This window comes from Carya illinoinensis, chromosome 2 (genome assembly GCF_018687715.1).
Source record: "Carya illinoinensis cultivar Pawnee chromosome 2, C.illinoinensisPawnee_v1, whole genome shotgun sequence".
Classification (NCBI taxonomy): Eukaryota; Viridiplantae; Streptophyta; class Magnoliopsida; order Fagales; family Juglandaceae; genus Carya; species Carya illinoinensis.
In genome coordinates this window covers 31,929,305-31,955,810 of record NC_056753.1, presented here as the reverse complement: position 1 = coordinate 31,955,810, position 26,506 = coordinate 31,929,305, and the positions used below count along the sequence as shown (strand labels likewise).

Sequence of the window (26,506 nt, the reverse complement as noted above, 5' to 3'; positions counted from 1 at the left end):
ATCTTCATCTTCGATTTTAACATCCAAGTTTAACAAATCAGCAAGAATTTGATTATAATTATTCAGATGTTCAGACATTGAAATACCTTCACGAAATTGGAATCTGAAGAGCTTCTTCTTCAAGTGCAAACGGCTCTCAATGCTCTTCTTCATGAATTTATCCTCCAATTTCTGCCAAAGTACCCTAGCATCTGTCTCTCTCATGACAAAATACTTTTGTTCTTTGGTAAGGCATAATCAGATTGTACTACAAGCTTGAGTATTAAGCTTCTTCCAACCCTGATCAGTCATATCATCTGGCTTTCCTCCCAACACAATATCCAACTCTTGTTGGATCAACACGTCCATGACTTCACATTGCCACATGCTGAAGTTGCTTGTTCCATCGAACTTTTCAACTTCAAACTTGGCATTTGACACAGTGGACCGACGTCCCGAGCTACTGGCATGTTCAGAGCTCCTGTCTCTTCCAGATCCTTCCATTTGAATTTTAAAAAATTTAGACTCAAAATTTCAAAATTCTAACCGTACGGATGAGTCCGAAACGATCCAAATAGTAAGAAAGCACTATTTGATTGTTGAAATCGGACTCCGAATGGCTTAGATCAAGCCGAAATTGGATCTGAAAAAAGGACGGTTGTGATTTGTCTGGCGCGTCGGATGCATGCGCTGAACAGTGCGCGTGTGCGGCGAGTGGGCGCGTGTACTACACGCGCTACAGCACTGTCTGCGCATGGGGAACGCGTGAGGCGCGTGTCAGTCACGCGCTGAACCTTTGTAGGGCGCGTGAGGCGCGTGTTCGCCACGCGTCTTCAACCTCTGGAGCGCGTGACGGCGCGTGTGGCTCAGTCGTCTTCTTCTTCCGATGCGCGTGGGGGCGCGTGGATGACAGCAGTGCACGCGCGGACCTTCTAGGGGTGCGTGTGAGCTACTCCAACCTCCGTTTTCGATTCCGTTTGCGGCAACGGATTCGTCTCGACGCGAGGAACACCCTGGACTTGTCAAAAATTGATTTTGAGGAACTTGAATTTTCAGACAGCTCGAACCAGAGCTCTGATACCAATTGTTGTGCCTCCGGCCTGCCCGAAAATCACACAAAACAATTTTAAAGTTGTTCAGCAAATTGCTTACGTCCACTGGAGCCTCTTTTATAGAATTTGTATGAGATTTATAAAACACTCTACAAAATTCTATTTCTCTCTCACGTTCCTCTTTCTCTCTTCACCCACTGCATTTATCATCAGAGGTCTCTTCTATTTATAGGAGAAGAGTAGCCCACCTGTTGCAGCTTCTTCTGACTTGGGAGAGGGTGGGTGGCCTAACTATGGTAGGTGGTGGTGGGTGAGCATGAGTTGGTGGCTGCAAACTCAAACTCATTTCACACTCACACTTACACTTGGGTTGATTTCAACAGATATCTAGAGCAAGCCGCCACTGTTAACAAGGACTTCTACTGTTCTACATAATCCACGAAACGTATACCACGGATTGATCATTAAATATTCCCTTTTATAATTTCGATTCCGAAAGAATTGTTGCACTTCTCGTCCGTATACTTCTTTCCCTACAAATATCTTTCTCCGTCGGGGTCATTTAAAATGACTCATTTTGGCACACACGACATTAATATTTGCGGGGGTGTTTGAAGAGCTGTTCTAGATTTCTGGGTGTTTGTGTTATTGTTGCATTAATTCTTGGGAAGCAAACAATGGTCGGAATCGTGGTGGTTTTCGACTTTGACAAGACGATCATCGATAGCGACAATTGGGTGGTGGACGAGTTGGGAGCCACGGACTTGCTCAATGACCTCCTCCCTACCATGCCTTGGAACTCTCTCACGGTATGTTTCAGATTTCTTCATGACGATCAGATATCATGAACAAGCATTCTGAGGAGTGAGGACTTTGTTTTTCTATTCAGAGGATAAAAACAAAAAAGAATTGATTTTTTTTTGTTTTTTGTTTTTAAATTGACACGATAGGATGATGAAGGAGCTCCATGCACGAGGAAAAACCATCGAGGATATTGCTGATGTATTCAAACGGATACCCATACATCCCAGAATTGTGACAATTGTCCCTGCTATCAAAGCAGCCCATGCTTTAGGGTACATCTCTCTCTCTCTCGTTAAGTTTTTGGAAGCTTTTTAGGGAGTGAAATTTATGGTGGCAATGGAACTTTTCATTTAGGTGTGATTTGAGGATTGTAAGCGATGCAAACACATTTTTTATTGAGACCATTCTGAAGCATCTTGAGTTAAGGGAGTATTTTTCTGAGATCAATACGAACCCAAGCTTTGCTGATGAAGAAGGAAGGGGATCTTTCCCTACCATGATTCCCACAGGCCTCCTCATGGCTGCAGTCTCTGCCCTCCAAACATGTGCAAGGTATTATAAATCTCTTTACTTTATTTGTGGGTGACATTACATATATAGAATCATATATATCCTTTGTTGGAGCTAGTACTCAATGATATCGTTTGGATCTTGAAAAAAGTGTGATATATTATTAAAAATTTTTTATGTAAATTCCATATTTATTCACTTTCTTTCAAAATGAGTGTGCAAACATCATTTCTCATTTTAGTATGTGATTCAATAGCTTTAAGATTGTGCATGATAATTAAATGTCCTAACTCTTGGCTGATTATTATGCCTTGTGCACTAAAGGGCCTAATCATAGAAAGGATACAAGCTTCTGTATACAAGGAGGAGGAGAAATTCATCTATCTTGGGGACGGGAGTGGAGATTATTGCCCAAGCTTGAAGCTTGGAGATGTAGATCATGTGATGCCAAGGAAGGATTTCCCCGGGTGGGATCTCATCTACAAGAAACCCCTCCTTATTAAGGCTGAAATACATGACGAGTGGATAGACGGAGAAGACCTTGAACGTATTTTGCTAGGCCTTATTAACAAGGTCTCCATTGAAGAAACTGATCAGTTTATTTCGGCTGAATACAAGTTGCAAACCATATCTGTGTGTCCTCATGAATCTCTTCCGAAAGCCCTCCCTGTTCAGCAATAGCTAGCATAGCTTCCAGTTTGAATGTTGGCAAAAACCAAGCCTAGCAAGATCAGGAGTTTTGCTGTTCTATCTTGCTTTTAGAAAGAAGATCGTAGGTTTGTGAATTGTGCTGTTAATTAATGAAGAATGAATCCATATGAAATACCTATCATATGAACATGAACTTGCTTCATTAGAGTTTGATATGCCGATGCCTATTGAAAAATATAAATACACGTCATTTTTCACAATTTAACTAATACTATTTTAAAAAGATGAATATTTTTATAAAATATATTATAAAAAACATACTTTTATTTTATTATATATTTTGTAAAATACTCAAATATATTATAAAAGAGAAATACTTTTTACAGTCGGGAAATGCAGTCAGGGTGCAGTCGTGGAGAAAAAAATGAATTAATACGAGACCTACATGAAAAAAAAATTATTTTTATAACTTTTTTTTATTCATGTAGGTCTCCCTGAATATAAAATAATTTTTTTATAATTTATTTTTATTCATTTCATACAGCTGACTGTACACTGACTGCATTTGCCAACTGTATGTAGCAAAGCCCGTTATAAAATGTTACTCGATGCCTTCAAAAGTTTTTCTTTTGCTTTTTCACTCTTGTGCCGTGTCCCGTCTTTCGTTTCACTTTCGTCAATCATGGATCTTTCTGTGGTTTTTTTTTTTTTTTGGGCTATTGTGATTTTCTTTTAAAATTTTGTGCTTTTTTATCACGTAACCTGGGCCAGTCTGCAGATGATTGGACGACATTTATTTTGGAGAGGAAAAATGATTAGAGAAATGCTGCTGTGCCGCCTATATGTACCGTTACAGTGTAAATATATTTTTTTTACTTAATAATTAAGAAAGTGTAAATGTATTAATGTATTTTTTTACTTAATAATTAAGAAAATAATTAAAAAAATATAAAAAAAAAAACTACTAAACGATACGTCCAGGTATGGTGGAGGCGGCATAGTAACTGCTCCCAAATTATTAATGTTTAAAGGATATCTGCATTTACAGTAAAAATCTGATCTCTCTTCCTTTGCTATTGTCAACGCTCCATCCTTTGAATCGAAGTGGGCAGGATCATACATTTCATGTCGTTGGCATGTGAAGATTTCATTTTAAACATCTTTCACAAATCAGTATAATGGGTGCGATTTATGTCAATTTGTAGATATAATTTTTATATCAAATTTTTTACGTATCATCTCCATACACCGCATATTATATATATATTTTTATTTTTTTTAATTAAATTAATTAAATTCTTCTACTCATTATATATATACACACCACATATTTAGTAAGAGAAAAAAATATAATGTATAGTGTGTAAGGATAATGAATAGAATTTTTCATAATTGAATTTTTCATAATTTCCTATTTCAACATAAGAATAAATCAATCTTAGCTTCTTCCTCGATATTTTCATTATTATCTTCATAAATTGCAGGGATTTCGGTAGGAATCTGGTCTTTTGCAGCTGGACCAATATTCAGCCACAAGATTAGAGAAGGAGGAGTTGGTCTCCATCAGTTTTGAAGGCTCATCGTACTCCACCAGCTTCCCTGCGATACAAAGCAACGCACACTTGCTTAGGTATTGATCCAGTTCTCGGGCTTCCTCTATATATATAGCATTATCCTAATTTTTTATACCAGCTAAGATGACAGATTTTGAAGTCAACAATGTGTCAATAAACAGTCTTACAAATATAGAAGAAATCATCTAAAAATAAGAAGCATACCACAAGACAGGACCATGACCATGTCACTGTCAATAACAGTTGGAACTCTATGAGCTACGGTGATGACAGTGCATTCTGAGAACTCCTGCCTGATAATTCTTTGTAGAATAGCATCGGTTGCAGAATCTATGGAAGCAGTAGCTTCATCAAGAACTAGAATTCTATTCCTCCTAAGAAGGACCCTTCCCAGACAAAAGAGTTGGCGTTGCCCTGTGCTCCAGTTGTCGCCTTCTTCACTCACTGTAGAACTACCAGGATTAGTATATAAATACAAGCAAATATGCTTTAGAATTGCATCTAATTTCGACGGAAATAGGTAACATCGACCTAAAGAGGGTTCACCTCCAATCATTAATAAATTCAACTCACCAGATGACTCTAGCAGATTTGGCAGGCTGCTAATTGTTGCCTTGAGCTGACACTTCTCCAAAGCCTGTATGCAAATGAAAAGGGTTATCAAATATGTATTAAGTTTTTTTTTTAATGATTTTTTGAGATTTTGGGGGCCCCCAAGCTTAAGCTGGGTCCGCCCTTGCTCACCTTCCATATTTCATCATCAGAGTAAAGGCCTAAAGGGTCCATGTTTGTTCGAACGCTACCCCTGAATAAAGTTGGTTCTTGGGGGATGATGCTTAGCTTTGTCCTCAAATCTTTAAGACCAATGGAGCATATGTCGAGTCCATCTATAAGAATTCTCCCACTTTCAGGCTCTACTAAATGAAATAAAGCACTTATTAATGTAGATTTGCCACTTCCTGTCCTTCCCACAACTCCAACTCTACTGCCTTCTCTGAATGTGCAGGTAATTCCCTTGAGAACTAGGGGAGCAGTTTGACGGTATCTTATCTGAAACCAAAATAAATAAATGAAGTCATCACATTTAAATCAATTGTAAGAACGCCCGGGAGAAACTTCAGTGATGAAATTACTCAAATAACTTATTAATCTCCTTACATTGAGAGCTTGCAACTCTATTCTCCCCTTTGGGGGCCATGAAGATGGTGGCCTTCTGCCCTCCTCAATTTCTGGAGGCTCTGAAGGTATATGCATGAATTGTTTGATCCGTTCAACTGAGATAATATAGTTGGATAAGCTGCAGTACCATCTAGTCAAAAAGACTTGGGTGCTTGTTAGGGTCAGAGCATATGAAAGGGAGAGCGCCACAAGCCCTGCATAAACCAAAAGAAGGGCAAAATAATTATCGTTTGCAGAAATCTAAAATTCGTTATTTAAACTAATAAACCGATATTACCTGGGGCTACAAAACCCTTAGGAAGTAAAACTAGGAGAAATGCTGTGGTGAAAAGGGTCAGGTTTTGAAGTGCTTCTACTCTTAGAAGTATCCATTCCATGGCTGCATTAGAATGAAAGAAAAGTCTAGCATCTGTGTCGATGAGTTTTACGTAGTTTTGGAAGAAGCTGTTCACCAAGTTAAAAGCTCTGATATTGACTACTCCAAGTGATGTCTCAGCAACATAATTCATAATGGGAGCTTTTGTTGTTCCAGTGATCCTTACTAGTTCTCTTGCAGAAGCTAGATAGTAACCCTATAGCCAAATCCTACAAGTTAGTATTTTATTCTATCGGTGAAGTAGAAAGGTTGAAGAAATCAATAAACTGAAAAATTGATTCTACCTGAAAATACATTACAGCTGCCGTAGTCAGGCTGGCTACAATGACAACTTGCCATGTGACTGCGGCCATGATTCCAATCATTGTAAGAAGCTCAATGACAGAAACCACCAAAAAGACCATTGCGAAAGGTATGTCAAAATCCAAAATACTTAAATCTGATGAAGCCTGTGAGATATAAAAACTGACATGAGTGTCTGAAGACAATATCTGGTCATAATGGTTAGACACAGTTTAGAGGGTACACAAAATGGCATGGTTTTTGCTGAGTTTGAAGAAATCTTACTCGGGTCAGTATTAGAAGTATTAGTTGTATTACTTTTTTCATTCTTTCATTCAGTTAGTTAGTTCCAGATTAGTTAGTTAGGTGTGAACTAAGTTAAGTTAGTTTTCATTTTATTTTTCCCGCCTATTCTGGCTTGTATATAAAGAGCACATGTGTACTCTGATTTCATAATAATACATTTTTCACTTCTGAGTTCAACATTTATCATGGTATCAGAAGAAAATTCTTCCGCCAATTCCTCTGTTTTGCCTGTGGATCCTTCCAATCCATATTATCTTCATCATGGAGATAGTCCAGGCACAATGCTTGTTACTCAACTCCTTACAGGCAATAACTATAACACATGGCGTCGTTCCATGCTCATGGCATTGACTGCCAAGAACAAAGTCTGCTTTATTGATGGATCTGCTCCATCTCCTCCAGATACTTCTCCCTTGTTTCAATCATGGACTCGATGCAACAATATGGTGCTTTCCTGGCTACTTAATTCTCTTTCTAAAGAGATTGCTGCTAGTGTCATTTACGTTGATTCTGCCAAGGAGATGTGGTCTGATCTTCACGAGAGGTTCTCTCAAGGCAATGGTCCTCGGATCTTTCAATTACAAAAATCCATTGCATCTCTTACACAAGATGATCTCTCTGTCAGCGCGTATTTTACTCAGATGAAAGGACTTTGGGATGAACTGCTGAACTATCGTCCTCTACCTGTTTGTTCTTGTGGCGGTTTGCGATCCTTGATGGATCTGCATCAGCAGGACTATGTCATGCGTTTTTTGATGGGATTAAATGATTCCTATTCGCATGTTAGAGGTCAGATCCTTCTCATTGAGCCTCTGCCTCCTATTAACAAAGTTTTTTCTCTGGTTCTTCAAGAAGAACGACAGCGTGATATTGGATCTGTTTTAGTTCCTAGCATACCATCTGCTGCTCTCTATTCCAATACTAAATCTGCTCCTATGGCCAAACCTTCCACTCGCAGACCTATTTGCTCTCATTGTTCTATTCCAGGGCACACTGTGGAGAAATGTTTTAAGTTGCATGGATATCCTCCTGGATATCGATCCAAAGGCAAATCCTCCAATTCTCATCCCTCCAATTATGCATCCACATCCAATTCTCATCCCTCTGCAAATACTGCTCACCATGTTGCCAATTCCACATTGACTTCCTCCATGCCTTTTACTCCACAACAATGTCAACAACTTCTGGCACTCCTTCATCCTGAATCCTCAGATTCTTCACCACCAACAGCAAATCCGGTAACACCTTCACTTGATCAACTTTCTGGTAAGTCTCCTATATCTTCTATTTTTTCTCTCAACACAGCAAATCCTATTTCTATTTCAAATCTTCATACTGAATGGGTAATTGATACTGGTGCCACGGACCACATGGTCCATTCTATTTCTCTTTTCCAATCTTTTAAACCTGTTCACAACTCATTTGTCAAATTGCCAAATGGTTTTTCTGCACCAGTTACACATATTGGATCTGTTCGTTTACTTCCTCAGCTTGTTTTACACAATGTGTTGTGTATCCCTTCTTTTCATTTCAACCTCCTTTCTGTTAGTCAACTTACTAAGTCATCTCCTTGTTGCATAACCTTTTTTCATGACTCTTGTATCATACAGGACCTTATCCATTGGAAAATGATTGGGAGGGGTAAAGCCAAAGAAGGACTTTATCTGCTGCAACTACCAGACTCGCCTGTGAAATGCTCTAAAGATTTGTCTTCAAATTCTGTTCTTGCTTTACATTCTAGTCATCTTTCTTTTGATGTTTGGCATAAGAGATTGGGACATCCCTCTCTTCCTAGAATGCAACTGTTATCTTCCATTGTTCCTAATTTCTCTGTAAACAATTCCACAATTTGTGATGTTTGTCCTCTTGCTAAACATAAGAGGTTACCTTTTCCTTCACATAGTCAAAATAAATCCACTTGTTCATTTGAGCTTATTCATTGTGATATTTGGGGGCCATTTCAATCTCCTTCCTTGGATGGTTTTAAATACTTTTTGACTATAGTAGATGATTTCTCTCGCAGCACTTGGGTTTATTTGTTAAAATCCAAAGCTGATACTCGGGTCTTGTTACAACATTTTGTTGCTATGGTTGCTACTCAATTTAATTCTAAAATTAAATTCATTCGAACTGATAATGGTAGTGAATTTGCCATGAACAATTTCTTCTCTAGTAAAGGCATAATTCACCAACTTTCTTGTGTAGCTACTCCCCAACAGAATTCAGTGGTTGAAAGGAAGCATCAGCACATTTTAAATGTAGCTCGTGCTCTTCTTTTTCAATCAAATCTTCCCTTACATTTCTGGTCAGAATCTATTCTTACTGCTGTCTACTTAATCAACAGAATTCCTTCTCCTCTGTTGAATAACAAAAGTCCCTATGAATTACTCTTTAACAAACTGCCTTCTTATGGTCATCTCAGAGTGTTTGGGTCTCTTTGTTATGCCTCTACATTAGCCCATAACAGGTCTAAATTTGCCCCTCGAGCTCGAAAGTGCATATTTCTTGGTTATCCTCTAGCTATCAAAGGCTACAAGTTGTATGATCTTGATGAACATACATTTTTTGTTTCCCGAGATGTTGTGTTTCATGAACACATTTTTCCCTTCAAAACCTTATCTCCCACTACTCAGCCTCCTGTTTCTATTGTTCTTCCTCAACCCATTTCTGATCAGATTTCCTTTCCTGTTGCTTCCTCTGAACAACCTATTTCTATACCACCTGTCTCTAATTCTGATTCGCCTCAGCATCCACAGATTCCTTCAGACCAACCTCATCCTTCCTTTATTCCCTATGTTCCTGATCTTAGAAGATCTTCTCGAGCTCACAGGCCACCTAGTTACTTGCATGATTTTCATTGCCATCAGGCATCTTCCAAGGCTTGCTCTTCTTCATATTCCAATGAGATTTCTGCTTCTGTTTCAGGTACTCTCTATCCTCTTTCTAATTCTATATCATATTCTCATTTGTCATCTAAACACAAAGCTTTTGTTATAGCTCTTTCTACTCTTTTTGAACCTAAATTCTTTCATCAAGCTGTTAAACTTCCACATTGGAGAACTGCCATGGCTGAAGAAATTACAGCCTTAGAACATAACAAAACATGGACTTTAACTAATCTTCCCCCTGGTAAGAGTACAATTGGCTGCAAATGGGTCTATAAAGTGAAGCTTAGGTCTGATGGAACACTTGAGAGGTATAAGGCTCGCTTAGTTGCTAAAGGGTTTACACAACAAGAGGGTGTTGACTACTTTGACACATTCTGTCCAGTAGCTAAGATGGTGACAGTTAAGTGTATGCTTTCCATAGCAGCAGTTAAGGGTTGGCATCTCATTCAGTTAGATGTAAACAACGCTTTTCTTCATGGAGATTTGTTGGAAGAAGTATATATGGATTTACCTCCTGGTTTTGGTGACAAGCATGACAAAAGAGTCTGTCGATTGAATAAATCCTTGTATGGATTAAAGCAAGCTTCCAGACAGTGGTTTGATAAGTTTTCCACTACAATCATTTCTCTTGGTTTTACACAATCCAAGACTGATTATTCCCTTTTTACAAAAACTCAGGGCTCTAGTTTCATGGCTCTATTGGTTTATGTCGATGACATTCTTATTGCCAGCAATGATATGGATTTTGTTAACAACTTCAAAGCCTTTCTTGACCAAAAGTTTAAACTTAAGGATCTTGGACCTTTGAAGTATTTTTTGGGGCTCGAAATAGCAAGAAATACATCTGGCATTTCTTTATCCCAGAGAAAATATGCTTTAGATCTCCTATCCGATACTGGTTTTCTTGGTTCCAAACCAGTTAAAACACCTATGGAACAACATCTAAAGCTGTCCAGAACTGATGGTGCTCTTCTTGATGATCCCAAATCTTATAGAAGCTTGGTTGGTAGGTTACTTTACCTTACTATTACCAGACCAGACCTTACTTTTGCAGTTCACACATTGAGTCAGTTTATGGATTCTCCTCGACAACCCCATTTACATGCTGCTCAAAGAGTTCTTCAGTATATCAAAGATTCACCTGGTCAAGGACTTTTTTTTCCTTCCAATTCAGATTTCAAACTCACTGCCTTTGCTGATTCTGATTGGGCAGGGTGTCAAGACACCAGAAGATCCATCACAGGTTTTTGCATATTTCTTGGAAGTTCTCTCATCTCTTGGAAATCGAAGAAACAATCTGTGGTTTCAAGGTCATCAGCTGAAGCTGAATATAGAGCACTAGCTAATACAGTTTCTGAGATCGTTTGGCTCCTGTCCTTGCTACAAGATCTACAAGTAGATCCTTCCAGTACCACTGCTTTATATTGTGACAACAAGTCTACAATCCACATTGCCACAAACCCTGTATTCCATGAACGCACAAAACATATAGAGATCGATTGCCATTTTGTCCGTGAGAAGATTCAAGATGGTTCCATCAAACTTTTTCATGTTAATTCTCACAATCAGCTTGCTGATTGCTTCACTAAACCACTTGGTTTTCCCTTGTTCTCTACTTTAGTTTCCAAGCTGGGTATGCTTAACATTCATCCTCCAGCTTGAAAGGGGGGTATTAGAAGTATTAGTTGTATTACTTTTTTCATTCTTTCATTCAGTTAGTTAGTTCCAGATTAGTTAGTTAGGTGTGAACTAAGTTAAGTTAGTTTTCATTTTATTTTTCCCGCCTATTCTGGCTTGTATATAAAGAGCACATGTGTACTCTGATTTCATAATAATACATTTTTCACTTCTGAGTTCAACATTTATCAGTCAGAATTCGCCCAGCTGGAGTTGAATCAAAGAACAGCATGGGAGCTTTGAAAATAGCATTGGTGAAACCCGAGAAGAAGGCTTTAGAAGCTTTCAATCCGAGATGGGCTGCGAATAAAGTCCTTAGATACACAAAGACAGCACTAAGTGCGGAAGTCACTGTGTAAACTCCAATCATCATGCCAGGACTAATACTAGGAACTTGAATGCCTAGAGCTAGCCAATAAGTTGCAGCAGCCTGAAGGGCAACAAAAATAGACTGGGTTATTAAGCTTAGGCACAGAAAAAATGACCCCTCTGAGACCTGAAGGTAGTCCCGGAATGGCTTCCATCCAACATCACCAATCTCTGTCTTTTCCTTTTCTGTTAGTTGTACTCCCGGCACACCTTCAAAGAAAATCTCCCCCTCGCTGTTTCCCTTCTTGAGGCAAGACCGTTGGCACACCTCTATCTGAACAGAATCTACCTTCTGAGAAGATTTTACTCGGCTCTCGTTATTTGAAGTATTATGTGTCAACGTACAAACAGTCCATACAGGAGGCTACATACGGCGCTGCAATAGAGGGAGGCTGGTCAACACTGCTAAATAGAGGGAGGCTACATACGGCGCTGTAATCTAAATCCTTAGGCGTAATTTTAAGGGCTCTTCCCGCTCAAACTAGACAGTACATAGATATGTAAATATGTTCTATATAAGGGGGATAAATCCTCTGAAAAGGATCATCGAATTGTAATCCATTTTTGACATGGTATCAGAGCTTGAATCGTTTTTGCTCTATCTTGTTTCAGCCTATCTCTAGTATTGTGGTCCTTTGAGGCTGTCGACAGTTCTCTGCAGTATTAGGAAACCCATCCGGTCAAGAGCCAACCCAGCAGATAAACTCAGCAGATAACGGAGCCAACCCCGGCCAACCCACTAAACTCCCACTTGACCCATACTCGGACTTCAGCTCAACACGGGATGCAGGGACTTTAAGTAATTCTCGGTCAACTCTGTTCGCTTCTCTCCCTTGCCCTGTTTCTGCGAGCTGGCTTCAAGCTTTCACAGATCTTCGGTCAATTTCCTTCACGTCTCAGGTTTTAGCTATTCTCGATTTTTCTCGGTTTTAACTATTCTCGGTTGCTCATCATTTTCGATTGTTTATCTTTTTTAGCAATTATCGGTCTTATCCAATTTTGCTCAAGCATTTGAAACTCACATTACTTTTCTCGGTCTTATCCAACTTGCAGCAAAATAATTGTTTATTTGCTGTTCTCGGTCCCACGGTTGCTCATCATTTTCGATTGTTTATTTTTTTAGCTATTCTCGGTCTTATCCAATTTTGCTCAAGCATTTAAAACTCACATTGCTTTTCTCGGTCTTATCCAGCTTGCAGCAAATAATTATTTTTTTTGCTGTTCTCGGTCCCAATAATTGTTCACATGCTATTATTGAACTCGATTCAATTTCACTTGCTCAGCCATGGGAATATATAGATAAATCCAAGCTTGCAAGTTTCAATAAAGTCAGAAACAGTAATAGTCAAAAGTTGAAGATATTTGATTGACTCACACCTCAAAAGTTGATCCATCTTGTCCAGAGAATATCAACCTGCGTGAATAAATCTTTTGGGTTGAGGTGAAAAGTTTTTAGAACTTTGTTTTGATCTGATCCCTTGCTAGTTATTCCAAAGCACTTCGTAATTTTTTAGCCTTTTAACCGTGGTCATTTTTTTGTGGGTTTGCCGTGGGATATAATTTATTAGTCTTATCTCGGGTTCCATTTAATTTTCTTCTCAGATTTAATTTTTTAACATGGACTCCGTACCTGTATGTACTAAGTTTTCGGGAAATAATTATTCTACATGGGCGTTTCAGTTTGAACTTTTTCTTAAAGGAAAAGATCTTTGGGGGCATATTGATGGCACTAATTGTGCATCTAATCCTGATAAATCCAAGGATTGGGATGTGCTTGATGCTCGAATTATGTCTTGGCTTCTTGGCTCAGTTGAGCCACATATTATCACCCACTTACGGCCTCATCGTACTGCTCAATTCATGTGGACTTACTTAAAGAAAGTATATCATCAAGATAATGGTGCTCGTCGTTTTCAGTTAGAGCATACGATTGCCTTGTTTTCTCATGACAGTCGTTCCATTCAAGACTATTATTCGGCCTTTCTGACTCTTTGGAACGAATATTCTGATTTGATTACTGCGGATGTTCCTGTTACCTCTCTTTCCACTATTCAAAGTCTTCACGAGACTCGTCGTCGTGATCAGTTTCTTATGAAACTTCGCCCCGAGTATGAATCTGTTCGATCTTCTCTGCTGAATCGCTCGCCTGTTCCTTCTCTTGATGTTTGTTTTGGTGAGTTACTTCGTGAAGAACAAAGGCTCAGTACTCAAGCTTCTCTGGAACACTCTCATGGAAGTTCAGGGTTCCCTCCTATGGCTTATGCTGCTCAACGACGAGGACCGCCTGTTCATTCTCGCACCTTACAGTGTTTCTGCTGCAAGGAATACGGGCATATTGCTGCTAATTGTCCTAAGAAATACTGTTCTTATTGCAAGAAGAAGGGTCACATTATCAAAGACTGTCGTATACGTCCCCAGAATCGTCAGGCTCACGCATTTCAAACTTCTGTAGCACATGGCTCTTCCTCAGGTGCTTCCTCCGATCTTGCACCTCCTGCAACAAATTACTGTACACCAGAAATGGTGCAACAAATGCTAATTTCGGCATTATCTGCAATGGGGTTTCAAGGTAAAAATACAACTAAACTCTGGTATGTAGACTCGGGTGCTTCTAATCATATGACGAATACTCCTACTGCTCTATGTCATGTTCGGCCCTATGCTGGTCAATCTGCCATTCAGACTGCCAATGGTAGTGCCTTGCCAATAACTGCTATCGGAGATGCCTCTTCTCAATTTACTGATGTGTTTCTTGCTCCTCAACTTTCCACAAATCTTATTTCTGTTGGTCAATTAGTTGATAACAACTGTGCTGTTCACTTTTCTGGTGATGGATGTGTTGTGCAGGACCAGGTAACGGGGAAGCCGATCGCGAAGGGACCTAAAGTGGGGCGTTTATTTCCACTATTTTTACCTGTTCCACTACTTTCTTCAGTTTCGTCTATTAAGTCCTTTACTTGTCATAATGTTCCAACTCTGAGTATGATGTGGCATCGTCGTTTAGGTCATCCCAATGCTCAGATTTTATCTCATGTATTGCACTCGGGTTTTCTTGATAACGAAGAACGTTCTTCTTTATCTCTTCAATGTGATTCTTGTAAACTTGGTAAAAGTAAAATTCTTCCATTTCCGTTACACGCTAGTAGAGCCTCTCACTGCTTTGATCTTATCCATAGTGATGTCTGGGGACCTTCCCCGGTTAGTTCACGTGAAAAATTTAAATATTATGTGACTTTCATTGATGATTATAGCAGATTCACTTGGGTTTATTTTCTTCGCTCTAAATCTGAGGTTTTTCGTACTTTCACTGAGTTTTTTGCGTACATTGACAATCAATTCTCTGCGACTATTAAAACATTACGCACAGATTCTGGTGGTGAATATTTATCCATCTAATCCTGATAAATCCAAGGATTGGGATGTGCTTGATGCTCGAATTATGTCTTGGCTTCTTGGCTTCTAAAGGTATTATTCATCAACGTTCATGTCCTGCTACTCCCCAACAAAATGGAGTAGCTGAACGCAAAAATCGTCATCTTCTTGATGTGGTACGTACACTCTTGTTAGAATCATTTGTTCCATCCATGTTCTGGGTCGAGGCTCTGAAAACTGCTACTCACTTGATTAATCGTTTACCTTCCCAAGTCTTACACATGGAGTCTCCCTATTTCCGCTTGTTTGCTAAACAACCTAGTTATGATAATCTTCGTATCTTTGGTTGTGTATGTTTTGTCCATTTACCTCCTCATGAGCGACATAAATTATCTGCTCAATCTGTTAGATGTGCATTCTTGGGATATAATGTGTGTCAAAAGGGATTTGTTTGCTATGATCCCACTTTACATCGTACGCGCATTTCTCGGAATGTTATTTTCTTTGAAAATCAACATTTCTTTCCTGTGTCTTCTATACCTTCTTCCTCTACTGTGGTCCTCCCATCTTTTGAACAGCAATTCTCAGATCTTCATCCAGTCAGCTCCCGTTTTAAACCAGGTATTGTGTATACAAGACGCTCCCACTCACAGTCTCTTCCGGTGGCTCAACCAATATCTGATCCTACCATGCTCCAGGATCAATCAGTTGCAGCACCTTCAGAGCACTTGGTACGTCGCTCTTCTCGAGTATCAGTACCTCCGGATAGGTATGGGTGGTTTGCCTCTGCTCTTACTACTACATTATCCAATTTTGATATTCCCACATGCTACTCACAAGCTGTCAAGCATGATTGTTGGCGACAAGCTATGCAGGAAGAAATTGACGCTTTAGAGGCCAACCACACCTGGGACATTGAGCCATGTCCTCCCACCATTGTTCCTCTGGGTTGCAAATGGGTTTATTCAGTCAAAATCCAATCTGATGGAAGTTTAGATCGTTACAAAGCTCGGCTTGTTGCATTAGGGAATAATCAAGAATATGGTGTCAATTATGAAGAGACTTTTGCTCCTGTGGCTAAAATGACTACTGTTCGTATGATTCTAGCTCTTGCTGCTTCCAGTGATTGGCCACTACATCAGATGGATGTTAAGAATGCTTTCCTTCACGGGGATCTTAAAGAGTGTATTTATATGAAGCCACCCCCGGGATTGTTCAGCTCTCCGACTTCACATGTGTGTAAGCTTCGTCGCTCTCTTTATGGTCTCAAACAGGCTCCGAGGGCTTGGTTTGATAAATTCCGCACAACTTTATTACAATTTTCATTCAAGCAGAGCAAGTATGATACTTCATTGTTTCTTCGGAAATCAGACATGGGTATTGTTGTTCTTTTAGTCTATGTTGATGATATTGTGATCACTGGTTCCGATTCTGTCTTACTTGGCCAGCTCAAGACTCATCTCTCAGAGTCCTTTCATATGAAGGATCTTGGATCTCTCACATATTTTCTTGGTCTTGAAGTACATCGTAGTCCCTCTGGTATTTCACTCAGTCAACATAAGTATGCTAGTGACTTGGTGGCTACAGCTGGTCTACAGGAGGCTACTTCTGTGGATACTCCTATGGAATTAAATGTCAAGCTTCGCAAAGAGGAGGGTGACTTACTTTCTGATCCCAGTTTATATCGAAAGTTGGTGGGTAGCCTTGTTTATCTCACTATTACTAGACCCGACATTTCTTTTGCTGTACAGCAAGTCAGCCAGTTTCTTCAGACTCCTCGTCATCTTCATTTGGCTGCTGTTCGTCGGATCATACGATATGTTAATGGCACTTCTGCTCGTGGTTTATTCTTCCCAGCCGGCAACTCGACTCGTCTGGCTGCTTATAGCGATGCTGATTGGGCTGGTTGTGCGGATACACGTCGCTCCATCACTGGTTGGTGTGTATTCTTAGGTAATGCATTGGTCTCTTGGAAGAGTAAGAAGCAAGACCGAGTTTCTAAGTCATCTACAGAATCTGAATACCGAGCAATGTCTTTAGCTTGTTCTGAAATTATTTGGCTTCGAGGTATGCTTGCTGAGCTAGATTTTTCTGAGACCGATCCCACACCTCTACATGCCGATAATACGAGTGCTATTCAGATCACGGCCAATCCTGTCTATCATGAGCGCACGAAGCATATTGAAGTCGATTGTCACTCTATCCGTGAAGCATTTGAAGCTCGTATTATCACTCTTCCACATGTTTCTACTGAACTCCAAATTGCTGATATTTTCACCAAGGCTCTCACTCGTCATCGACATTGCTTTCTAAGTAGCAAATTGATGCTTGTTGATCTACGGGCATCAATTTGAGGGGGGCTGTCAACGTACAAACAGTCCATACAGGAGGCTACATACGGCGCTGCAATAGAGGGAGGCTGGTCAACACTGCTAAATAGAGGGAGGCTACATACGGCGCTGTAATCTAAATCCTTAGGCGTAATTTTAAGGGCTCTTCCCGCTCAAACTAGACAGTACATAGATATGTAAATATGTTCTATATAAGGGGGATAAATCCTCTGAAAAGGATCATCGAATTGTAATCCATTTTTGACATTATGTACTGTCATTGCATCTCTATGAGCATTAACAAGCTGTTCAAATGCCATCCCAGATGTTAAGAGCTCCTCATAGCTTCCTGATTCATTAATTTTCCCGTCCTCCATAACCTAAAAAGTGCAAAACCATGTCATCGTTTCGATTTACCTAAAACACATGCATACATTAGTAATGCCAGTGTGTGCGCGCGTGTAAACATTAAATATCAAAGAACTTTTACCAGAATATGATCAACACTTTGGAGAAATTCCACCTGATGAGTCACTAAAATGACAGTTTTCTTTTCTAGAGCAGCCATGACACAGTTCTGCAGTTACATCTTTTGAAATGAGTTAAACTAATAAAACCGAAACCTTTGCAAGTTTCCATGGTCAAGGAGGATTTTTCTTACGTTGAATAAGTATGCAGCAGTATGTGCATCTACTGCACTAAAGGGGTCATCCAGCAGATAGATATCAGCATCGTTGTAGACTGCTCGAGCAAGTTGGATTCTCTGCTTCTGCCCTCCACTCATGTTGAGCCCTCTCTGACCTATCTCTGTGAGATCGCCATGGTCGAAACTATTTATATCTTTATCTAAAGCACATGCTATTATGGCTTTCTCATATCTCATCTGATCTATAGGCTGTCCAAAGAGTATATTATCTCGGATTGTCCCACTTTGGATCCAAGAAGTTTGAGAAACATAGGCAATTGATCCATATACATTGACCTGTTGACATATATCAAGAGATAACAATTAGTCACACATATTTAGTTCATGATAAAGAAAAGATGTATATTTTGTAAGTTGTAACTCACAGTTCCTGAAACTTTCGGTATCTCTCCAAGTATAGAATATAAGAGAGATGATTTCCCAGCTCCAACTGGCCCACAAACTCCAATTTTCTTCCCCGGATTTATTTCCAGATTTATTTCTCTGAGAGTTGGAGCCATGAATTCTGGATCCCAGCTGAAATTGCCACATTGAATTTTAATACTCTTATCCAAAATCTGGGATGGAGTTCTAATGATTTCATCATTCTGGAGCTCATCATCAAGCAGAAAGATATTTAGACGATCCAAAGAGACCTTGACTTGGATCAAAACTGAAAGAGCCTCCGGTATCAATCTGACAGGTTCTCCCATGCATCTTAATGTTGCCAGAATTGTGAAAATTGTGCTAGCATTTAGTGGAGCACTTCTAAGAATGGCACATCCCAAGAAGATAACCGAAGAAATGATGGTTGGAGACGTCCAATACAACAATGTGCCATAAGCCTTCTTAAAATGTGCTTCAGCCAACCATTTGAATTCTCTATCACGGAGGGATTCAATCAAGTTCTTGAATTTCTCTTCCCATGACTGCAACTTTATGATTTTCATACTGTTTAGAATCTCAGAAGTGGTTCTGAGCCGCTCATCCTGGGCAAGCATAAAGTTGGACTGACACTTCTGTAGTATCTTTGCAAATGGAAAATTAAGAAGGCCACAAATAAGAAGGGAGATCAAACCAGGAAGAGCGCCAATACCTACAACAGCAAAGAGGACACCAATGCCAAGAAAAAGTTGAAATGCAAAACTCCATCCTGAATGGAACCACCATGGAAACTCACCCATTCTGTAGGCATCAACTGCTACATAATTCACAATCTCCCCTGTTGAGTGCCTTTTCCTTCCCAAGCTCGTTAGCTTCAACTGCTTTTGATAGATTGCCACCATTAAGGCTGATCTCATCCTCATTCCTGACCTCCTTGAGTGGAAGAAGCAATGCCTTTGAGACAATGACTCTACCAACTTAGCAAGAATTAGACACCCTACTATACAAAGACCTTCAAATAGATCTTTCTCATGGCTATTTGCATGGTTCACAAAAGCATAGAGTATCAGAGGTGAAACAACCACAGAAATTGTCCTAAGAAATGCACAGATGGCAACGAATATATTCTCTCTAAAATATACTTTTGCAATGGCCTGGAGAACCAGGTTGCTTGGTTTGTTTGAGACCCCCTTTCCCAGAAGGGATTCCCATGTATCAGAAAACTTCTGGTAGGCTAAATTGGCTTCATCTTCTGAAACTAGAGAAGGGATGTCTTCAAGAGCCAATGATTTAGAGTAACCAAGGCGAAGCAGAGAATTAATCCAAGAAAATGTCAATCTGCTAAGAAAACTGGCCTGGCCTAGTTCAGTTTGGCCAATGTTGGACTTTTTGTCTAATAGAGGCTTGGATAGACTCTTCTCCGGGTTCTGTTGGAATATCAAATGATTGATGTTTCCAAAAGCACAAAAGAGAAGTAAAAAGTTCACAGACCATAGCACCATGTCAAAAATATGAAGACTACGTTTTCTCAGTAGAATTTCAATGTTTAGAGCTGAAACTAGTAAAAAGCTTATCACCCACCAAACTGTGTTAAAAATCTTTATCCATTTGAACCTTTGAACCAGCAAGGAAACCGTAAAAGAGATCCAAACCAATCCTTTTACAAAGAAAATCAACAAGCTCAGATGATTGAATTCATCATTTTTGGCTATGAGATTCCAGAAACAGGCACTGAAATATGCAGTGCTAGTAAGAGCACAACAGATTGAAACAACTATTGTGACCAAGTCTCTTCCATTAGAACCACTGAGATAAAGCTTTCTTCTAGATTCTATAACCAAAAGCAGATAGAAGACACAGAGAAGGAGAAGATTAACGCCATCTATGAAAGTTCTTTGAATGCAGTAAGAACCCAAATCAAATTCTCCTTCACAATTCCAAGAGAGCGCCCCTACATTTCCATTAATGATTGACGCAAAAAAATCAGAATGATAAAATGCAATGAAATTCATACAGCTTTCAAAAGTATAAGGGTAAATAAACTGCATTTCAATCACTAAATGGCAAGAAAAAGAAGGATCAAACTTGAAAACGAAAGGCGATGAATACATCAGAAAGAATGGCACTTGGTTTATTGTCTGACCAATCTTTTGTCCAAGTGTTGACAAACACAATTCGTTATTTCATACTATAAAAAGAACCTTTCAAATTCCATTGCAAAACAACACAACACCAAGCAAAGCACAAGGAGACTGGATGTAGATACCGAGTGAATTTCCGAAGGAAGCCATTGTTGCTGGAACTTCTACGTACGGTCAGCTTTGATCCTTGAAAGCCTATTAATAGGAATAACACTCAAAGTATACGAGTAACTTTCTCCAGAATCAATCCCCAAGGCATGCGTATCATGTTCAGAATCTTACGTTTTTAAAAAGAAAACTTCTTGTTTTGGATTGCTCGTTAATAATTGGCAACTTAGCTCAGCATGCAGCTGGCTAGGTGTTGTAAATTGTTGTTATACGTGTACATTTGTTTGCTTCTACGTCGTCTACGTGTACGTATAAATGTTCGATTCATGCATTCCTTACAGGCCCTCCGAAACGGTCCCCAGAATTGGATAGCACAAGCACGCAGGCACAGCCTTCCATTAAATCTATCAAAGCTTGAAAACGAACCTTATCATCTCTAATAATTTTAATAAGAAAACAACACTTTGCTTTTTAGTGTTATGTTTGTACTTGCCTTGAACCCTTTTAATTACTAGTTTAGTGTGGATGGCTTGAAATTTGAATGAATTTTAAACAAAAATTTGGATTGATTTTGACGAGGTTTGCTCTTACAGTTCTTGAAAACATTATGAATGAAGTTGGGTGGGCCCGTGAGTATTGGATATGGGAGATTCAACAAGCCTTGTAAGATCAGTGTTAAAGAAGCCCAAGACATACGAACGTTTCAGAGAGAGAGAGAGAGAATCAGCCTGCGTTACAATGGACTTCTTTCCCACTCTTCTTCTGTTGATTTTAGAGAGAATCAATATAACCATCCTAGTGTAAATATCTATGGAAAATGCTGAGAGACTGATTAATTGGTGAATTAATATTTTTATTAGTGAATATTAATTAATGATTAAGAAAATGTTTATTAGTGAATTAATATTTTTTAAAAATAAATATTTAAAGATGTTTAAAATAAATATGTTAAGAAAAAGAAAACAAAAAAGTACACTTATCGGTCAAGCAATCAGAGCGGTAGTAGGGTCCATCATCCATTACCTCTTCTTAGGACGGTCCGGATTGTCTTTTTCTAGAAACCATGTTCTCTTTTGTTATGTTATTACTGTTAGACGATACCGTAATCATCTTTTCGTAATAACAGTCGCACCAATTTTAACTAAGCTATAATATTAGAAATTGATAATTATAAACACATAATTATTTTAATGAAATATAATTTTGTAAAGTCATCTTTCAAATATTAAAAAAGTACTATCATTTTATGAAAATAACCCTATTCAAAATGTTACGTCTCTATCATTATTTTCGTAACATAATATCTATATCATTTAAATTGTAATAAATTTTAATTTTTAAATTAAATTATATCAAGTAAATATTTTTCTACGCACTAGTTTAAGAGTATAATCTTTTTAATAATATTTTGTCCTTGAGTAGGCTAAAGTCATAATTTTTTTATAATTTTTTAATAATTAAGAATATTAAAAAAACTGAATAGAAAACCACTAAATTTCAACTAACGGTATGCCCAGCGGTCACCTTCCTTAACTTAAATCCAACAACTCGTCGTGAATAGAATTGTCATTGAAAGTTGAAACCTTCTATGCCCGTCCTTTGCAGTCAAAGATACACAAGCGAGCTATAAACGACACACGCATTCCATGTCCACATGGAACATGTCTTAATAAAATACAGTTGGGCACGACATGTTCTTCCTCGTTGTGAATTCAATGCTAATCAATTTGTCACTCAGGCTTATAAGTTATAGATATCCAGAAGAGGAAACAAAGATTGTATTTGTGGTGCCCTCTAAATCCAATGTAAATGACAACCAATACGGTTTTTAACAGCTACATTTTTCTTAAATTTCTAGGAATATTAAGCTCGTTCCTCTTTTGCATTCATTTTTTTTTTATTTTATTTTATCAAATGCTGTATTTAGTCTTAATTTATTTTTTTTTAAATAATTTGTTATATTAATTATTTAGATATATGATTCTTAATAAAAATAAAAAGAATAATGATATTTATAGTTTTAGAATTTGAAAAACTTGTAAGCTTTTTATAAAAAATTAATTAAATGTTGTCAAATTTTCACATAAAATATAATAAACAATTTAATATTTTCAAATTTTTTTAAAAAATAAATTAAAATATAATATTATAATAATATTTTATTTAATTTTCAACAAAAAAAAAATCTTATTCATATTAAAATTATATTTACCATTATTCAGTTGAAAAACAATAGACGAAAAATAATATCATGTTTTAGGCCTTGTTTGGTAGTTAAAATCAATTAAGATCAACTCAGTTTAATTTAATTAATAAATCTAATATCTAAATACTCAATTCAAAATTTATTTATATTTGAGACTCACAATCTTTTTTAACTCAACACTTATTTATACATGAGATCCACCGATCTACCAATTTTTTCAAATTTTTATAAATATCTTTAAACTCATATTAATATTCAAATACATCTAAATATAATTTAACATAACTCACTTTATTAATTTAACTTATTATTATTTATATAAAAAACTAATTTAATTCAAATCAATATCTAAATTTAAATTAAAAAGAAAAAAGAAAAGCAATATCTTATCAAAACAAAAGGAAGTTGGAAAGCTGTTCTCGTGGGCATGTCAGAGTGTCTTGTGATGGATCGGGCAGTCTGAGCTGTAGATCAGTAGCTTTAGAGACAAGAAAGGCCCAGCTACATTTAATGAGCCAACCATCTTTAGAGGACCGATGTGTGATGGATCATCGAAATTTTTTATTTTTTTATTTTTGGTAAGCATGCCTGGTCAAAATCAAGATTATGATTTTGGCAACCCTTCAATTTAATACATTTTACTTTCCCAACAAATAGGGTAGGTTTCGCATATGTCTCTAACTCATTTTATTACCAAAAGTATCCCTCCAGTTTTAAAATAACAGGACATCTCCAGTTAGGACTTCAACGGCTAGTATTATATGTTAGTAACTAAAATCTAATTATATATAAAAAATGATAATCTTTAAAATTTATTTGTAGTTAAATTTTGACAAAAATTAACAAATAAAAAATAAATAAAACATGCAGCTCTCCAACACGGTACTAACACCATTTTTTTTGTTTAAAAGATGCGACAATAGCCCTTGGATCTTATAGGAGATGTTCTAATATTTTGTAACAGGAGGCAAGCCAGATCGGAATGAAAAATAATAAAATTACTACTCTTCTACTATTTATATATTATTTTTTTATATTTTATTTTTATATTTTTTAATTTTACTTAATTATTATCTTTTTCATTTTTATTTGAAATATAATAAACAATTTAACTTTTTTAAATTACTATTTAATTTTTTTAAATCTTAAAATAATAATAATATTAAAAAATAATATTTTATTCAATTTTTAACTTTATTTTAAAATTAAAAAATCTCATCTTACCATCCAAACCCATCCTAAAAGTACTTGGGGGCAAGTTTGGTAATTGAATGAAACATAAAATTCTCATCTTATCAAATTATAAGAGTTTTAAATTTCTACATAAAATATAATAAATAATTTAACTTTTTCAAATATCAAAATAATAATATTTTAAATTTTTATCTAAAATTAAAAATTCTCATTTCACTATCTAAACCTATCATAATTTCAATTTTAGAAATGCTTATCCCAAGATGCCTACATATTTTAGAAGAGATTATTCTTGTTTGGTTACATAGATAAAATGAGATGAAATAAAAAGTTAAATAAAATCTTATAATAATATTATTTTTATTTTAAGTCTTGAAATAAAATAAATTATTTAATATATTTTATAAAAAAAATTATAATGATTATATGAGATGAGACTCTCATCTCGATAACTAAACTAGGCCTAACCTTATGAAATACAAATGTCATATCATACTACTCACTGCTTTATAGGAAATTGGAAAATATATAGAAAAATATTATTATAAGAGGTTTGAGCAATGAGTTTAAATGAAATGAGATGAAAGTTGTATAAAATATTATTATAATATTAATTTCTTTTTAATATTTGAAAAAATTAAATTTTTTATTGTGTTTTGTATGAGAGAAAAATTGTAATTTGATGAGATAAGATAAGACAAGAAGAGTTGATGAAATTATATTTTGTAATTTTTTATTGTGCTTTTATCATTTTTAGCGTGGGATTGGATTAATCTTTTTCATTAATTTAATGTTAATATTAAGAAAGGATGAGAATATAATACTAAAAATATATTAAATAACACTTATATAGTGAGAATTAGGTGACCGTTTGAATAGTGAGTTAAAATAGAATGAATTAATATGGAAGTTAAATAAAATATTGTTATGATATTATTTTTTAATATTATTATTGTTTTGATATTTGAAAAAATTGAATTATTTATTATATCTTATATGGAAATTTAGAAAAGTTATAATGATGAGATAAGATGAGATGAAATATTTTTACTATTCAAACAAACCTTTAATAAAATGAAACATTTAATATTTATCATTATACTAATTTGTCAAACATACTCAATAAATTTTCTATAAAAAAATATTATATTCATTATTTCTAAACCGCTCATGATTTTTTTCTTAGCAAATATGTAGTATAAAGATAATAAGTAAAAAAAAAACTTAATTAATTTAGCAAAAATAAAACATTAAAAATAAAAATAAATTTGATATGTAATACGTTAAATGATGTATAGCAAAACTCTATAAAAAAAAAATAAAAAATCATATATTCTATATCTACTCAAAACCTCTGAACTCAAAGAATCATCAAGGAAACCGGATCCATGCTTATTTTAAAAAGAATATTTATTCGATTTTTTTTCTTTTATTTTTTTAAAATAAAAAAAATTCAAATAATTTTAATACTATTTAAAATTATTTATTATATTTATAATTTAAGCATGTAAACATGCCCTGAGTTTAAGCGGAACCTCGAGGGATAGATCCAAATTCTCAAACAATGAAACTCAGCACCCTACAACCAGTCAACAAAATCAGGCCTTTGTTTATATTAGATATATTAATGGGATTTAAAAAATAAATAAAAAAGAAAACAGGATTTAACTTTAATTATAAAAAATTATTAGTGTCTAACGAGCTTATGAAATTGAGGGTCCTTGTCCCCATTTAAAAAATCCAACTAAAAGACAAAAAGAACTTTCGGACCTGCTTGCGTCCAATCAACTTCATTTAATTAATTAATTAGGCAGCCCATTAGTTTATAATTTAGTAAGATGCCGCTTCTAAAATAATCGACTTCACTTCGAAAACTCAATTTCCACGCATCCTCACACAAATATTTAAGAAAAAAGATTTAACTACAATTTATATTTTTATAAATTAACATTTAATATTTTAAATTATAAATTTATTTTATTAATTTTTAAATTTACTGTAATAAAATCTTGTACACATACATTGTACTCGTTCTCATTTCTTTAAAAATTTTTGTTAGTTTTATTTATTTTTTAAATAATTAAAATTTTCTATTAAAAAGTCGAGAGCATGAACATTCATCGGTCTTAATTTAAGAAAAAAGAATCCGATTGGAGCAGTGAAGTATTCGAATTATTATTTATTATTTTATAATTATTTTTTTTATCTATTTTTATTATTTTATATTATTATTTAATATAATTTTATTATGTAAAATATCATGTTTTCTCAAATTATCTCATAATCTAAATATAACTAGAAAATTCGTACGGTCGATAACAATATTTAAAACTAACACGTTTGTCTCCCTCGTATAACTGATTAGCAAGCTATGACATAAGACAAAAAAAGTATTTCATTTCGTGAAATTAGCATTAAATTAGTGTTCACAAAACAACG

At 36.2% G+C, this 26,506-nt stretch overlaps 1 protein-coding gene and 1 pseudogene across 2 annotated transcripts; one reads left to right on the top strand and one right to left on the bottom strand.

The window, feature by feature from the left end:
• Positions 1 to 1,461: 1,461 nt before the first annotated feature.
• On the top strand, positions 1,462 to 3,183 carry LOC122295350 (annotated as a pseudogene).
• A 1,177-nt stretch (positions 3,184 to 4,360) lies between these two features.
• LOC122300969 (ABC transporter C family member 8-like) lies at positions 4,361 to 20,856 on the bottom strand. 2 transcript variants are annotated; one of them, XM_043112007.1, is made up of 14 exons: positions 20,685 to 20,856; positions 18,421 to 20,369; positions 18,011 to 18,331; positions 17,840 to 17,926; positions 17,621 to 17,729; positions 11,473 to 11,980; positions 8,773 to 8,779; positions 6,410 to 6,574; positions 6,027 to 6,321; positions 5,729 to 5,943; positions 5,315 to 5,620; positions 5,144 to 5,207; positions 4,775 to 5,014; positions 4,361 to 4,595 (listed from the first exon to the last, which is right to left on the bottom strand). In XM_043112007.1, the coding sequence occupies exons 1-14, from the start codon at positions 20,707 to 20,709 to the stop codon at positions 4,468 to 4,470; spliced, it is 4,419 nt and encodes a 1,472-aa protein (XP_042967941.1). In that variant the 5' UTR covers positions 20,710 to 20,856; the 3' UTR covers positions 4,361 to 4,467. The 2 variants fall into 2 exon arrangements, with proteins under 2 accessions (XP_042967941.1, XP_042967942.1); XM_043112008.1 differs by having other exon boundaries at positions 18,421 to 19,351; positions 20,685 to 20,844.
• Between the last annotated feature and the right edge of the window lie 5,650 nt (positions 20,857 to 26,506).

What these genes read in the sequence shown, in the direction of transcription:
- LOC122300969 (XM_043112007.1), bottom strand. Translation starts at nt 20,709, where the DNA reads ATGGCTTCCTTCGGAAATTCACTCG. An exon ending in TTCCTTCGGAAATTCACTCG is followed by an intron (nt 20,370 to 20,684) that starts GTATCTACATCC and finishes ATGGAAATGTAG; the next exon opens with GGGCGCTCTCTTGGAATTGT. An exon ending in TAGAGTTGCAAGCTCTCAAT is followed by an intron (nt 5,621 to 5,728) that starts GTAAGGAGATTA and finishes TTTTGGTTTCAG; the next exon opens with ATAAGATACCGTCAAACTGC.